Genomic DNA, 17,624 nt, shown 5'->3' with positions numbered 1-17,624 from the left:
CCGCTTTTCTTCTGAACTTGCAACTGGTTGGACTGCTATGCTATTACTGGTGCCTGTCCTTGTGTTTCCCTCCTATGTCCCTATAGATTGTAAGCTTGCAGCAGGGCCCTCCTACCTCCAAGTCTGTCTGTTACCCAGTTTGTTTTATCACTGTCTACTATTGTAAAGCGCAAAGGAATCTGCTGCGCTATATAAGAAACTGTAAATAAATAAATAATAAAAAAACTCGTGGAAGCGGCACCTTTACAATTGCCTCAGTGACAGGGGCATGCTTTCAGCCTATATGAAAGCAAGCTCCTGTCACTGAAGCCGATGTGACTGGCACTGGGCACCGGCAGCAAATGCAGCACTGACAGTGGCTGCATCTGGCCAGGCCTGGATTTGTTTCCCTGTGCTGTAGCTTGCTGGTTATTGGCCATTTGAATCCATGCCTGTTTATAGTCCCTTCTTCCAGTCCTGCAGCCTGCAATTAGAATATATATATACAGCGGCGATATTGGGCCAGGTCACAGTGACGGTGGAGCAGGTGCCAAATGTAACGCCAGATTGACTCCTTTTGACAGGCACTGGGTAGCAGGGCAGAGGACACCTAGGTAAGCATTCCAGAGGGGAGTGCAGGCACTGGTGGGAGAATAGGGGGGCGAAAGGTGTAATAGTGTCAAAATGCCTGTGCCTTCCTTCAGAGGGGTGTCTTCCATTGCAGGTCCTTATGTGCAGCGGAGAGCTAGGTGCGAGGACCGCTGGACATTAGAGGTCTGTTTTGCTCCCCAAGAGAACCACAGTGGGGGTGAGTAGATGTGCTTCAATGAATGGCTGCACTACATACATTGTGCGCCTAGTTATTGTACTGCCCTCCTGGGTCTCTGTTTATCCATACACAGTCTATGATCATCATATATACAGCCTTATATACATTTATTACATATCATTTTTTCTTTTTACTTACAAGTTGCATTGGTTATTGCTTACCCCTTTGTTATAACATTATAATATTATGTGGTCAGGAGGTGTGGCAAGCACAGGGCATCATAATGCAGCAGTGCTCTCCAAATCGTGCATATACCTATAGTGGTTTCCTTCAGAATAAGAAATAAATGGTGAGCGTACCAAACTTCCGATTCAGTAAGTCTTTTAACTTGCGTAGCGTTTTCTTTTTTTGGAGCCTCGGTGTATACTGGAGGTTCTTTAAAAGTGACAACATAGGTGAATAGGAAAAACCAGTGTCTTTAAATATTCTAATAGAGATATATGGATGTGTGTACCAGGATTCCCTTCTTTATAGCAAAGGCAACACATATACAGCTCTCTTCCTATGTCTGTCTCGTAAGGCCTTTAAATTACTAAAAAAAAAATCTTAAAAAATAATTTATTTAGACCAAAAAATAAGAACAATTTTTGAAAACAGGAATGCCAGAAAGCGTGCAGAGCTTATTTTGCAGAATTGTAAAAGAAAATTTACTTTGAAGTTAAAATTCTTAGCTACTGTATCCTCCACAAGAGGGCAGCATTCTACCATTATTGGTCCCCCAGTTGTTTTACATTTACTGTTTTTTGACCTAGTATTTTTCATTTTGGTAAATATACTTTATATGATTCCTTTGACTAAACACCCCTGTTAATATAATGATAAACAAGATATGGCCAGTCTACATCTTGATGCATAACTTCTATATACAGCAGTGCCACTGAATACCTTCTACCTAAGTGGTTCTGAAATATACTGCATGTACTTTCTTTTCAGATAATATTTTTTATTTGTTTATCTTACTTCATATATTGCATTTTAATCCCTTTTGTTTATGATAATATATTTTGTCTATACAAATTGCAGTATTTTGTGATGAATTGTGTCATTCCATAGGATTGAGCATTGGAAATGACTAGGCCATACAGAACATTATAGATGGCTCCCAAAAAAATGTGCACAGATAAACTCATATTTGACTGTGCTACAGCGAGAGTCAGAGGCTAAACATTTATCAGCCTGGAGACGGACACCAACCACCACAGCTAGAGATAGAAAATTACAGTGCCGCTCATCACCCCTACAGACCCAGTGCAGTGCTCCCGCTAATGGGCTGATGCTGCCAGACACTATGCTGTTATACAGGGGTGTCAAACTCAAATTCATCGGGGGCCGCATCAGCAGTTTGGTCACCCTCAAAGGGCCGGTTGTATCTGTAGGTCCCCCTGTATAATTATAATGCCATGACACCACAGGCTGCTCCCCCTGTATAATATAAAATGAATGCCATGACACCACAGGCTGCTCCCCCTGTATAATAATAATGCCATGACACCACAGACTGCTCCCCCTGTATAATATAATAAAAGTAATGCCATGACACATAAATGATTATACAGGAGGAGCAGCCTGTGGTGTCATGGCATTATTATTATTATACACAGGGACACCTCAGGAAACAGCAGATATATATTTTTTTTATTGTGAGTGTGATCCTCATCCTCACTTACTGTTTCTCCATCTGTCCTGCAGCTGCTGCGGCTTCCAGCTTTTCTTCACTGCTTGCTGCGGCCACACTGTCCCCGACTCCCGGTCCAGCTTCCCTGCCTGCTCCTACTTCTCTACAGATGCATGGGTGGGCTGCGTCATCGTCATGACGTCCCCACCCAGTGTCTGTCACTGCCGGGCATCAGAGGAAACCGGCGGCCGGGCCCTCCTCCACGTAGCCATGGAGGCCGGCGGCCATGTTTCTGTAGCCACATACATATGTGCCTACAGGAACATGGCCGCCAACAGTGGAGGAACAGGTAAGGCGGCCGCGGCCCGCAGCACTCCTGTTTTAGACACACTGCCCCTGTGTGCTATCTCCTTGCGCGGGCCACATGACGAGGTCTGGCGAGCCTTGTGTTTCACACCCGTGCTGTTATATTTATGCTACCCAGCCACTAAGCCACAGGTTCTCAAACTCAGTCCTTAGGGCCCCACACGGCATGTTTTGCAGGTCTCCTCACAGAATCAAAAGTGAAATTAGCTCTACCTGTGGATCTTTTCAAATGTGTCAGTAAGTAACGAATACACCTGTGCACCTGCCCGGTGACCTTAAAAATGTAAACTATGTGGGGTCCGGAGGACTGAGTTTGAGAACCACTGCACTAAGTGCGTCATTTATCTAATTATTCTACAGTATACAGTAGGCTACTGTGCAGTCAATAGTAATACCTGTTCCCTAGAGACTGAAGGATGGCATCACTGTAGTAGCTTGGTAATCATATAGTTTGGTAATCATACAGTATTAACAAACAGGCAAATTGACTAATAACATTTTGCAGAATATTATATGTTGAGAGAGGGCCCAACTCCGGCCCTAGGCCTCACTGACTTTCCAACTCTCCCCCCAACCGGCCTCACTGACTAACCCCCTCCACACACGCTGGCTCTCCCTTCAGCCGTGGCTCTGACCAGGGCCCCTGACATGCTGCCCCTCCCTAACCCCACAGCAGGACAGCCTCAGGATCCTTCCATGCTGGATGACTCCTGTGGAGTGCTTTAGAGGAGATGGCCTGCTGAGCCCTTTACTGCTGCCCATGAGCAGCATGATCATGATGGCACTGCAATATGGCTGCCTAGAAACTGTGCCACTCAGCCATATGTAGCTGTGTCTCCCATGTCTAGTACACTGCACAACCATTACTTACCAGTGGCACCGCTGATGGCTGCCTAGGCGCTGTGCAGCTCGGCAGGTATGTGTTCCCTGTGTGATAACTGTACTGTCTCTGCTTATATTGTTACCTACCTGGCTATTGCGGCGACAAGTGGCACCACCGATGGCTGCCTGGGTGCTGTGCAGCTCAGTGAATATATGTTCCCTGCGTCTATAACCCCCATGGCACATCTAGCCTATACTTGTATGTGTTATGTATATCTGTACTGTCACTGTTTAACTGTTACCTAACTGGCTGTTGCACAGCAATCCAATTCCTAGTATATGCAAGTATACCTGGTCAATAATGCCGTTTCTGATTACGCTGTAATATGTATTACATTGTTGTTCTCTATTTACCTGTACTCTATTATTGTTATTTATTACCGTAATGTTAAGTTTTGTCTCCCTGTACTGTTCCTTTGTACGGCGCTGTGAAACTCTTGTGGTGCCATATAAATAAAATAATAATAATTACTGTGTGGGGTGTAAGGTGTGGTGATTAAGGTGGCAAAGGTGAATTGTCTATTGTCTAGCCACAACCCAGTTTCCACCCTGCCCAGTACCACCATCCACGGTCAGTCCCTGCCCTGTCTGTGCTGTTGTGACTCCTGTGACTTAACCCACCCACCACCCCCATTTCCCATTGCTCTGGTGGACCAATGGGGGTCTAAATCTTGCTATGGGGCCCACAAACATGCATATTAGGCCTATGTTATTGTGATTAACTGTATAAAATAATCTGCACTTTAATGCAGATTCTGGTTGCCCAGGAACCGCGCTCCTCTTGTCAAGTGTCTCAAATTATGACAATAGTAATAGTATATAATACGATCACTAGAGCTGCTGCCACATCATGCATTGTAAGGGACAAAGCAGAGCTGCAGCACATGCCCAGTGGTAGCAGCATCTTCTACCAAGTTTGCTGTGTTTGTGTATCTGAGTCCTCAATCAGTGCACTGGACCAGAGAGCAGCTACCAGGAAGAGGAGACAGGAGCCTTACCATGAAGTGGGAGAATATGTGCTTAGAAAGTGCAGTACTGGTTCTAATATGTTTCTATATTTATTATGGTATGTGTAACCTTTTCCTGACCACTTATTTATATTATTTAAATGTTTGATACATTCAATACTATAGACCATTTATAGTGTTAGATATTATTACTGTATTCCATACAGAATCCAGTGTATATAAAGACCAATATTTACATTAATGTCCAAGGTTGTTATCGGTTCTGCAGAGTGGGAGATTGTGAACTGCATTTGGAAACCCCTCTAGAAATCCTGCGTCTGCCACTGGTGTTAGCACTACTATGTGGCGCTCCTTGATTGGCCAGTGAGTCACCACATGACAGATATCACATGGAGGCCCTTACTTTGTCATCGCCTGGTTTAGTAAATGTGTGTATATTTATGTGAATGTACAGGAGTTTATTAAAGCTTTACTGTCACAGTGTCAGAGTCCTATCATTATTGACATTATTGTTTTACTGGTGGGATTACAGGTACCAGCAGGCCCTTTAATGTCCCGTATGCTGGTATTTGTGGTTCTCCAAGTACCAGCAAACAGGAGGGGCTTGCTGGGACCTGTAGTTCTACCAGTACACCACAAAATCAACTCTTTATTTTACACTTAATAGCCACAAAATCACCTACAGCCGGGGATGACGAGGATAGCCCCAGGCTTCAGGCCTGGCCTTGAGAGAGAAGGTCCCCACTCCCAGAGGTATCCCCAGCCATCGCTGACTATATCACTATATCAGATTCTGTTCTATGTTAGAGAGGGTTTGTGATTCTATTCCCTCGCGCCTAGGAACCTTTTCTGCTTCCCTGAGCACACAGACGCAGTGCATTGGTTCCGGGTCCCGAGTTGACTTCCGGGACGCCGAATACATGTGCTGCGGGTGCGGAAAGTAATTGAGGGGAGGACCTGGCGTCTCATGGTAATTTATGTATATGTTGTTCAGGTGAGATGTTGCTATATATGATACTGGTGATTCATTGTATGGTTGATTCCCTTTGATGAAGGTGGTTGAACACCGAAACGGCCCGTCAGGGCTAAACTTGTGGATATGAGTGTATTGCGGTCTTCAGCTACTGCCACGGATATGATGAGTATTGTGAATCCCTGTATTCTACTCTATTAAATTGATTTTATTGCATGTTATGTGCAAAGGTGTGCTGGACCTGTCTGGTTCATAAATATTAGGTTCAAAGTGTTGGCCAGGGCAATGATGTATCCAAAATGTATATTTTGTGAAAAAGAAGGTGACAAACACAATTGTAGCAAAGTATAACACAAAAAGCATACATCAGAATAAGCCCAGATGAGGCCAAACAGTTTAGAACAGAATGACACTCAGAAATGCTATCCACAAATGGGGATTAGTACAGTGAGTGGTTTTACATCAAATTTTTGGGTGCATCTCAGCGAGAAAACTTACCTCTGAACGTCCTTTAGTTCCTGTGCAGGATCAAAACCCCAAACCTATTGACCAGGTCAACCTAATGCATGTTGCTATGGAAACTGGGTGGGCACTGTCTGGTGCGATATCGTACAGAAATTTTGTGTTGGTCATAGTTACAGCTAAAAATAAAGAACATGCTATGAATTACGTCTTACAAAGAAGTAAACATTAATGGGTATACAAATAAATTCCATAAGGCTGTAGTAGAGGAATTGCATGCAAATGAAGCTATAATGTGGCGAAGTTGATGACTGAAAATGCAATGCAAGGTTTTTATGCAAATGTCCACTAGATGGCAGTTTATGGAAACACTGAAGTAAGTAAGTGTAGCACAGTAAATAGGTTCTAGAGGTGTTATGTGAAAACTGTCTTTTCAATGTATGCTGCACACACCTCTGGCACATTAACTTGATGATCAACAATACACAGAAACAGGATTGGGAAAATACCAGGATATATAGGAGCAAATATGTCTCCACAGTTATATATGATGTGCAATAGGGAGTGTGAATAGTACGCAAACATCAGGTGCCATAGCAGGGAGACAGAACCCTACACTATATATAATTCATTAGCTTACAATAGAAAGTATGTACTGTATATAGTAGGTCAGTCCATGTTAAACAAGCATTATACAGAACATAGCAATGCAGAAATCCCTCGAGTAGTTGGGTGTTCAATCCATGCAAATGACACTGGGTAACATTGTAGAAGAGCAGAGGTCTCCGGCAGGGGTCAGACTATGGCAGGAGGATACATTTAGGGGTGATTCAGACCTGTTCGTTAGGGTCCAAAATCGTCCCCACCTCCGCTGCATGGGCAAACCCCGGGAGCAAATGGCTTTGACTAGTTTCACAATCGCCGGGCTGTTCGCTCCAGGAAGGGAGGGCCGGGTAGTTGTACGCCCAGCGTTTCATGGGTGTGTCCACAGAAAAGATGGGTGCGCCCAAGAAAACTCTAGCTAACATGACGTCAGCACCCACCCTGAATTGAGCCATCTATGGCTAAAATAAGTCAGTCTTGACTTACTTTTATTAGTGAATGGAAGATAAATCATTTGATGGTGAGTGACCATTGAATGATTTCTCTTCCGTTAGGACGCATGCGAGTGGGTGTGTATGCACGCACATCCACTCGCATGCTAGCGAGTCGACTCCAAGCGGCAGGGGGCATTCAGTGTTTACCTGTTCGCTAGGCTGCGTGTATACGCATCCTAGCAAACTAGTTTGAATCAGGCCCTTAGCCTCTGACTTCAAGCTATAGTAACTACCAAAAGTAGTAAGTGATGCAGCAGTAAATATGTATTAAAGGAGCAGAAATCATCCCTAAACTCAACAGTGGAGCAAGGAACTACTTTCAAATTAAGGTGAGTACTTGATAACAGCAATGTTCCCCTTCCCCTGCCTATCAGGCCACACATCCAATACTAGAAGCAGTTATAGCAATATGGTCTATATACATCTAATGGGGCAAATTTATGGGGCAAATTTATGGGGCAATCTCACTAGATCGCTTGTAAAATGCCCCTACATCACTCCGTGTAGGGCCATAGTGATAGCCAATATGAAAAAAAAAACACAAGCTCTGACGGAACACTGCAAAAACATTTTTATTAAAGGCAAGTTATAGGACAAGTTTTAGATAGTTAATAGGAACACAGTAATACAGGGGACGCCACACAAACAGCATTTAGAGATCAAAAGGTATTTAATAGAATAAAACACTCAAAACGTAAAACAAACAGGAAAAGTTACAGTTAACCAATGTTATGCTTCAAGGTCAGCCATTTCCATTACAGAGAGGCGTGGTCAAGGGGAGATTCAGGAGGAGTTTGATAAAAACAAAGACCAGCACCAACCATACCTGGAGAGAATTCTGCTGTCCCTGCGGAAATGCATATTGCTACACCACATCTAACTATTGCAAAATACTCTGCACGCATCTTTGAAAGTTTAAATCTTTGAAGCGACCTCAAACTTTTATTTGGTCTTTCTAAAACCTACATTATAGTAGTAGTAGTAGTCATCGTCTAAAAGCATGGTGGTATGCAGAATAGGGTATCACATTTTACTTAAGCTCACACATTTACATTCATATCCTGTGCCATACATATATGTAGGATCCATGTAGTTCTGCGTACAAGGCATAAATTATATTTTTTCGAATGCTTATTTTGGTAGAAATAGGCTCATTTAGTTTGTTGCATTTTGTGAGAAGTTCCTAGAATGAAAATGGTCTAAGAGGCATAATGAAGGGGTTACAAATAATGGTAAAGGAGCACTGTTTTGATAGGATATAGTGATGTAAATCCTGGTATTGGGATCAGCAGGATCCAAGGATTTAGGGCAGGGGTCTTCAACCCATGGCCCGCGGGCCACGAGTGGCCCCCTGAGTTGTTTTGAGTGGCCCTCTGCCTGTTATTGCCATGTAAAAAAAATCTTCCGCGCTAGTCCCCTTTGCACATGGGACACGCCAGAGGTGAATCATGGTGTGTGGCATAATGTGTAATGGGCATCATGGTGTGTGGCATAATGTGTAATGGGCATTACGGATAAACAGTGTATATTATTAAGGAGCCTGTCATTGTTTGGGCTTGATTTGTGAGGTGTACTAGGTCACTGTGTGGGCCTTCATGTTTATATGTCACTGTTCGGCCTTTAGCCAGCCAACTTAAGCGAGGAAAGACAACAATATTCCTGCTGTAACCAATGTCTGGTCATGCAGGTTGCAAAAGTGAGATGCCAAGTAATGGTTTTCCTGCTAGTTCACACTCTTATAATTAGACAACGCCCCTTAGAATTAGGACACACCTTTTTGGGGCGCTCAATTTCTTCAATATATTATGTATGGGGGAGCTGCATTTTTTTCTGTTCGCACTGGGACCCTAATTGTCTAGAAATAGCCCTGGTGCTGACTATATTTTGGAGGTGGGGTTTATGTGTATGGGCAGCTGTGCCAACTATGTATGCGGGGGCTGTACTGTCTATCTATAAAGGGCTGTTCTTTATGGGGGCTGTGATGTCTGTCTAGGAAGACCTGTGCTAAATACCACAGTAGAGATTAGTGGCCCTCTGGCTTTGTTGAATTTTTTAATGTGGCCCACACTGTCGTAAAGGTTGAAGACACCTGATTTAGGGCATTGTGGAGCCTCCAATCCTGGGACTTCAGGGTTGAAATGTATGTGCTTCTGTCTGTCAGCGCTGAGCAGCGATCTGCTCAGGTACTGTCTGGCAAACAGGTTGTGCAGCTGCTCAGCGTGATGTTAGATGTCGCGCTGTGCAGCCACATGCTAGCCCACCCTCTCCTTCCACCTGCTTAAGGACTGATTCATAGCAGTTCCTAGCGCAGTGTGGCATTAGGAGACCAATCCTGGGATTTACAGTTTTCAATACCAAATCCTGGGTACTGCTGAACATGCTCATTTATAGATATGCTTTAAAATAGAGCAGTGGTTCTCAAACTCGTCTTCAGGAACCCACACAGCTCACACTTCCCAGGTCACCCGGGAGATGCACAGGTGCATTCATTACTCACAAACAGTTTGGTTTCCTGATTACAGAGATCGAGAACCGGTGAAATAGAGATAGTCCTAATTACCCGTTAATTGTTAATTCAGAAACCAGTAACAAAGCAGTAATATTCAAAATACAATGCTAAAAAATGCAATATAAAAAGTATGAACAACTGTATAGTAGGACTAAAATCAAACTATTTAGAGATAAATAAATTTACCAAAGGCGAATTGAATCCTATCGGATATTCAATTAGCCCCAAAGGCAACCAGCATGTTGGGCTTTTCAAAGGATTTCTATTCCAATTTGAGCAAACCTGAAAAGAAATCTCTGATGAATAATTATAACCTGTCACGGGGTCCTGTAAACATATTATCATATAGGTCCCGGTACTAATCCCCAATTATATGTGTTAACACCCGATGGTAGGTTAATTTATCGGGCTGTGTTAAAGCCCAAGGCTACTACCTTTATCACAACCATTACATTAAATTAAAGGCTTAACTGAACTCCACCCATATAATGCATGGCATGCAATGTTATTTATGGACTACTGATTTCAGAAATGGTAGTCTGTGTTGATAGTTGCAATTTAATGAAGAGCCAAAGCCTTTAGTACAGAGTTTCCCAAATTACACTATTACAGTTCAATCTTTAAGGATATACACAGGTTGTGTATACATGTTAATATCAATGTAAATGAGGTACTAATTAAGTAACCTGTGCTTAAGAATGGATAGCCTAATAACCAGGACTATGAAAGCACAGTTTTTACAGGTAAAAAAAAGCACACACAGCGCACAAGCAATACATATAAGGCTCAAATAAGGCCAAAAATAGATATTTAGCTCATCCAAAAGCAATATACCAGATACCACAGTGTAACCAGACAAAGAAACACATAGCCAGATGAGCCCAAATCTATTCTACAGCTAGCCTGATTACCATCATATTTCTGATCAGATGTTGGTCAGGATAGGGGATTTGTTGGTTCTTTAGATCATATACAGTACATGCTAAGAATTGTAGCCAATCAGGACATAAAAGCACACTGCAAAGGTTCTACCTCTTTTACTCAAATCACATGATAATTTTTCTCTCTAAATACCACTAACATTAGGCTTGTGTTTTGGTTAAAGTAATTATGAGAGCACAGGATATAGGTACTGTTTCTATTACAAGTCAATTTTGTGTGTTCAGCTTCATCTGAAATTGCACCTTTTAATGTATCATCCCACAGAAGTTCACACAGAGGCGCAATACAGGTCTCAAATAGCTGGTGCAAGAACTGAAGTTTTGGAAATGACTGTCTGCCTCTTCACACAGCAAGAAATGCGCCAATAATTCTCCCTTTTGACCCTTTTATCTTAACATAGTAATATGTCTTCACATTTCTGCACTGTTCTACATTACTATACCTACTATCTACGAGGGGAAATTCTAGTTGCATACCTCCCAACATCTGAAATTACCAAAAGTGGGGACTAGACCATGTCTCCTCTTAAAGAAGACATAGCCATGTTATATTGGGTGTGTGCTCATATAACATTAGGTGAAGCCAAGTGCCCCTGAAGTGACAGGTCACCCACAACCCTTATCACAGTATACTGCCTTTGGTGCACGTAACACTCACTCACTTAGGTAAGAATCAGGACAACCATGCCTACTCTGTGAGGAAAGAGCAGATTTGTCGGTACTTATTTCCTAGCACGGCCCCCATCGTGGTACATCGCATGCCTTAAGTTAAGGTACTTAAGGCATGCGATGGATGCGATGGACCCGATTTTCTGTGTTTAACTGGCTCAATTGCCGGTAAAACTGAAAATCGCGTTGATCGCGTCCATAATAAGGGGCCGCGATGTGACCGACACGATCAACGCGATTTCCCCATAGGGAACAATGTTAAAGTGAAAATCAGGTTGATCGCGTCCGTCGTGGGTCATTATAATGTCCCGTGATGCGATCAACCCGATTTCACATAGGTGACAATGTTAAATGGGCCAATATGGCCCATTTAACATTAAATATGTTAAAAAAGCATGGTTAATGGCCCACCCAATTTTAAACGCCACCCCGCTATTGACGCCAACCCAAAGCGTGGCGAGCGCAGCGAGCCCGCGAGGGGCGGCGGTACGCGTCCTCCGACCTTTTTCATACCCCTACTATCCACGTCGGTGTGGAGTTGAGAATAAAAAAAGTGTGGCAAGCGCAGCGAGCTACCGAGCCCGAAGCGCGGCGAGCGTAGCGAGCCCCGCGTGGGGACGCGGATATCTGTGAAGCCCGCGATGGGCCGCGATACCTGTGAAGGTATCCGCGTGCGCTCGCCACGCTTCGGGCTCAGTGGCTCGCTGCGCTCGCCACACTTTCTATTCTCAACTCCACGCCGACGTGGATAGTAGGGGTATGAAAAGGTCGGAGGACGCATACCGCTGCGCTCGCCACGCTTCGGGTTGGCGTCTATAGCGGGGTGGCGTTAAAATTGGGGGCCATTTAAAACATCAGGGGGGTTTCTATACAAATGGGGTGTTTTGGGGCATTTCACATTAAAATCAATGGAAAATCACGTCGATCGCATCGCATGCGATTTGGTTGGCATGCGATGCGATCGACGCAATTTTTTCTGACGCGATGCTCACAATCAAAATCGGTGGAGCTGTGCTAGGAAACAAGTACCGATTTGTCCATCTCCAATCAGAGGAGCATGTTGGAACCAAGCTTTTTTCCCACCTTTGTAAATTAAGTCCTATTAGACATAATCATGTGCCAAGACACATCAGGAGGCATAGGGATTAGCATTTACAGCCTCCCATGCGGAGGTCATGGGTTTGATTCCAAACAGGGTCCAATCTGTAGTTTGTATGCTCCATAGATAACCCTGTAAAGTGCTTTGAGTCCAACTAGGTGCTATATAAATAAAATAATAATCATTACTATAACAAGTACATATTAAACATTTTTAATTTAAGAAGGCATGAATAATGTTACTATTCTCCAGTTTCTCACTCTCCACAATATACCGTATGTACAATTACACTTAAAATATGAGGACACAAAAGGGTTACCTTAATAAATAGCTGTCTAATAGCTTTCATTTCATTAGCTTTAGTGATGTAATTATTTTGCAATTAAAAAAATTAGATTGGGGGATTTTTTCTCATTAAGATCAAGAATGGATTTTTTTTTATAAATTGAGCAGCAATTAAAACAAGTGTGACAGATTCATACATAGTGATAGCCCAGATAAAGGATTCCTCCATTAGTTATGATTACTGATAATATGTTATTAAACAATGGACTTATTAAAATTATACTAAAAGCTACATTTACAATAGAACTGCTTCAAATCTACAATTAACTGTGCATTTCTCCTATCATTCTTTTTCCAACATTAACTGATGTTACAGTTTTAAGTTTTATACTATTTACTAACAATTTCAATGCAAATATTTAACATTTTTTTCCGATACTGGAGTAAATTTAGCAGGGAAAGAAATGCATGCATCACAAAATTGGCAGTGCAAGGGCATGTCAGGTCTGTCCCATTATTTGAAATAAATATTTCTTATTTACTTGATTATTTATGATAGATGAGGAATGCTTTAATTTCTGATAGCCGGCAGTAGCAAGTTATTTTGTATATCCCTTAAAACAGTCACAATAAATTACAATAAATCTGGCAATAACAGGCCAGGAGGTTTGGGCTCAACGCAATTAATCCAGAAATTTGCACAGCTGGCATGATACTGGTGACCTCCATAGGAAAGTTTAAAATGATCAGTATCCGAATTAAATGCCTGGAAAAACAAAGCACAAATCACAACACTGAAAATTAGACAACACGTTTATAATTAAAAAATGTTAGAGAATAATGATTACATTAATAACAAAAACAAAATAAAACAAGTGTCTAAAGGGGCATACCCACAGGGAGATTTCAGCCCCATTTCTAAGAGATCTGACTAGTTTAGAAGCCCAAATTTAATTGTATGCAAATATATTGTAGACTTCTAAAATGACCTCCCAGTGGCATTAGTGCCACTATAATCTAGGTTTCATATCTTGAACTTATTAGGAGAGCAGTATCTTTGTAATCATGAGACTTGTCTCCAGTAGGTGCTGTCTACAGAGAAGTTCTTAACTTACAATGGATCATAACTATTATGCTGACCAAAGTGGACGTCATTCATTAAGAAAAATATGATGATCAGTATTAAAAGATATATGGTCTTTGTTTAGAATCTTCTGCAACACTGGTTACAGACCTGTGCACTCAAGAGTCAGCAATATATGTAACGTTTCTGTCCAAGTCTAATGTGCATGGTCTAGTTTCAACAAGCAAGCTCTAACTCGCTCTACCTTCATAGCCCTGTGGCTGCCTACCCTTCTGGCTACCCCCATTCTACAATTAATCCTACAATGTCATGTAGGAATAGTCTGATCTTCTCAATGGCCTACTCTTGCATTTTATTTTAGATTGTTCCAACATTGTTTTGTTGCAGGGCTTTTTTAAATGTCAGATAGTAAGTAGGGGGTACAATAAAAGACTCAACAGTTGTGCAAGATAAATGGATCCTACTTTTGGGAGAAAATTGGTGTTACCTACAAGTCCACACTTGCTCTCCTACCAGTGTTGGTGTTTAGGAGACCTATTATGAGACCCATTGCCCAAATGTTCTTTTCTAAGATGGAGATAGAATGCTCAACACATGCTGGCATTGCTCTAGTGCAATTGCCACTCCATTTCAAATCTGGTGGCAATTTCCTAGCCTACAGCCAGTTTGAACAGAAGTGCTTAATCTTGCTTCCATCATCATAGAAGAACCAGTAATTTCTGGTCCTTTGCTTTGGTTGTTACACATGTCCCCTAGGCCTATTTTGAAATACAAATGTCCCTTCTATTTCATTTAAATAATTCTGATAAATCGGTTATCTTGGGGAGGTGGCATTCCTCCTCTCCTCCAATGGTCAAAGATTGGTTTAATAAAACAGAATTCTTTATGTAAATAGATATCTTAAATTCTGCAGATGGTGGTTATGCTTCCTTTAGGCATACTTGGTCCTGTAGGTTGGTTTTAAAGATTCTCAAGCTTTTAGGGATCTTATTATAAATTGACTGCCACCTCTTAAGCCTCTACATCAGTGGTTCTCAACCTCGGTCCTCAGGAAACCCCCCCCCCCCCCCAACAGTACAGGTTTTCCAGGTCACCCGGCAGGTGCACAGGTGCACTCCTTATTCACCGACACATTTTAAAAGATCCACAGGTGGCGCTAATTATTTCACCTGTGATTCTGTGTGGAGACCTGGAAAATGTGCAATGTTGGGGGGTTCTGAGGACTGAGACTACTGCTCAACATGGTATTCCCCTTCTCACTAAGACCCAGACCCTCTGCTTCGGCTGTAGTCTATGCCTCTAAAACTGCCATCGCTTTTTGACCGTGAGCTACCGTATTCTCTTACTTTTCTTTTTATTTCCCAATATTATCTTGGCCCTGTGCGTTTTCTACCCCATTTTTGTGTTTTTTTTGTGTTTCTTACATTTTACAAGGATTTACTTAAGTATATTAAGATTATGGTTTATCATTCTTTTTTTCTGTTGTGATAATATAAGCATTCCTCTTAGTTTTTGTTACTTGCTATTGATTTTTGTTTCTTTTATCACTGCAAACTAATAAAGATATTTTGCACTAGAAAAATAAGACAGGCCATTTAAAAGTTGCCAGTCAACTATGGAATCTTCAATTCCATTGGCTGGGAAGAGCTGAAATAAATAGAATTTCTTTAAAATGTAAAACTATGGGTGCTTACATGGATTCTGGACTTCTGGAATCTCTGACCAGTTATCATTTATCTTTAACACAGGATACACAGAACACGCTATATACAAAAACATTATGTGTAACAAACAGAGGATTTAATATAAACTAGTTAAAAGCCAGTTAAATGACTGTTTAGTCTCGATCTGCTCCTACCTCCAATCTCTGTCTTCACAGCTCCCTATCTCCATAGGATACGGTCGCTAGGTCGACCGTATGAAGGTCGACATGCATTAAGTTTACCACTAAAAGGTCGTCACATGAAATAGGTGAACATGGCTAAGGTCGACAGCGTCGGAAGGTTGATAAGCATTAAGCCGGCAATGGGAAGGTCGACAGTCAAAAAGCTGACATGAGTTTATCAGGTTTTTTTTTCTACCAAACAGGCCGTGTTTCAGACCTTACTAACCACTAAGGCGTGGAGGGATAAAATAATAGGGTGCCCATCTCATTCAGGAACCATCACTGAAGCATGGCGAGTGCAACGAGCCATGTGAGGGGACGCTGCACACGGCGCATCTAAATTCGGGACAAAAAAACTTGAAAAATTCACTTAGACCTTTTGACTGTCAACCTTAGCCATGTCGACCTATATCATGTGCTGATCTAAGCCCAGTGCACCTTAATACCATCCTAGTGTTGACCCTATAACCCGTACAATTCTCCAAATGCTGAAAGTTTGAAACAGATAATTTTGCTTTGACTTTCTGTTATGGAGTAATTTGGTCCATCGAGTGGCCTCTAGTGGTACTTCACCTACACACACACACACACACACACACACACACACACACACACACACACACACACACAATTGATAATTAAAGCAGTTTGTGCATACCTTGCTCCGGGAGTCTACATTTAGCAAGCATACACCACAAGCTAGTTCTTGAGCATTCTTTATTCCTGGTCGTAGCATACAAGAAGCAAAATCCAGTGCACTTTCATCAGGCTGTAAAAAAAAAAAAAAGGGGGGGGGGGGGGGGGAGCGACACATAAAAAAAAAATCAGTAAATAGTACAGTACTAATGTTAATTTGAATGCTCCTGAAATACTCCAGGGCTGCTATACGCCAAAAGTTAACTTATTTCGCCAGATCCTTAAAGCAAGAAAAATAAAGATATATAATGTAACTCCTCTTCCTGTTGGTGTTTTTCAGGGGATATGGTCATTAGGTCTACAGCAACTAGGTCTACAAGCATTGGGTTGACAGGCAACATCTGTTTAGGTCGACATGGGTCAAGTTTGACAGGTCATTAGGTCGGCAGTCAAAAGGTTGACATGGGGTTTTTCACTGGTTTTTGAGCAGACATGTGCGGACAGGCGGTATTTCATGCCCTACCATCCACTAGGGCGTGGTAGGAGAATAAAATGTGTGGCGAGCGTACCAAAGCACCATGCCCAAAGCATTGCGAGCGATACAGTGCACTTCAAACTGTGTCCATAACGACATTCAGGTAAAAAACAGTGAAAAACCCCATATCGACCTTTTGACTGTCGACCTTGCCTTTGTCGACCTAATGTCCTGTCGAACTAGACCCATGTCGACCTTCACCCATGTCGACCTAGTGGTGTCGACCCAATGCTTGTTGACCTAGTTGTTGTAGACCTAACAACTCTCACCTGTTTTTCAGGACACCATAAAGACACCAATCGGACAATATGCTTTCAAATATAAAACTGCCACGGAAGTAATTCTTCTATTTTTATTAATATACCCATTGCAACTCTAGCAATATATAAAATAATGGCAGCCATACATAAAGTTATACACTAAAATTAATGTTTACTGTAACTTTATATACAATCCCAACTAAATATTCTGTATTCTTTTCTAACAGAGAATCCACAAAAGAGCTAAAATCAGAAAATAATGTTTAGTAAATATGTGAAGAGATGACCACCCAACTGAAATGCCTAGTTCAGTTCTGAAGTGATGCATGTCCACCATACATCTTAATAGATTTGGGTGGACTACGTTCTTGACTGTGTCCTGTTGGAAAGACACAAAGATGATTCAAAATGCCTTCGTTCTGGAAAGATATATATTGCACTAATCTATGGTATGTAATCATTCTTGTTTGTTGAGGATAGAGAGAAGGTACTCTGGCTTCCTAATGGCCATAAAAAAGGGTAAACTTCCTTAGGAATTAGTTTAAAAATC

The 17,624-nt window shown here is 42.0% G+C and overlaps 1 protein-coding gene across 1 annotated transcript in view; it reads right to left on the bottom strand.

The window, feature by feature from the left end:
* Positions 1-12,586: 12,586 nt before the first annotated feature.
* Positions 12,587-17,624, bottom strand: part of SYNRG (synergin gamma) — a 112,549-nt gene continuing 107,511 nt past the window's right edge. The window contains exons 18-19 of the mRNA XM_083173096.1: positions 16,302-16,412; positions 12,587-13,440 (exon numbers count right to left, since the gene is read on the bottom strand). Coding sequence (XP_083029222.1) covers positions 13,309-13,440; positions 16,302-16,412 — 243 coding nt within the window. The 3' untranslated portion in view covers positions 12,587-13,308. The remainder of the gene's footprint in view (positions 13,441-16,301; positions 16,413-17,624) is intronic.

The sequence above is a fragment of the Crinia signifera genome, chromosome 2, assembly GCF_055691185.1.
Source record: "Crinia signifera chromosome 2, ASM5569118v1, whole genome shotgun sequence".
Taxonomy (NCBI): Eukaryota; Metazoa; Chordata; class Amphibia; order Anura; family Myobatrachidae; genus Crinia; species Crinia signifera.
The sequence above is the reverse complement of the archived record's forward strand: the minus strand, read 5'-3'. Positions and strand labels throughout refer to the sequence as shown.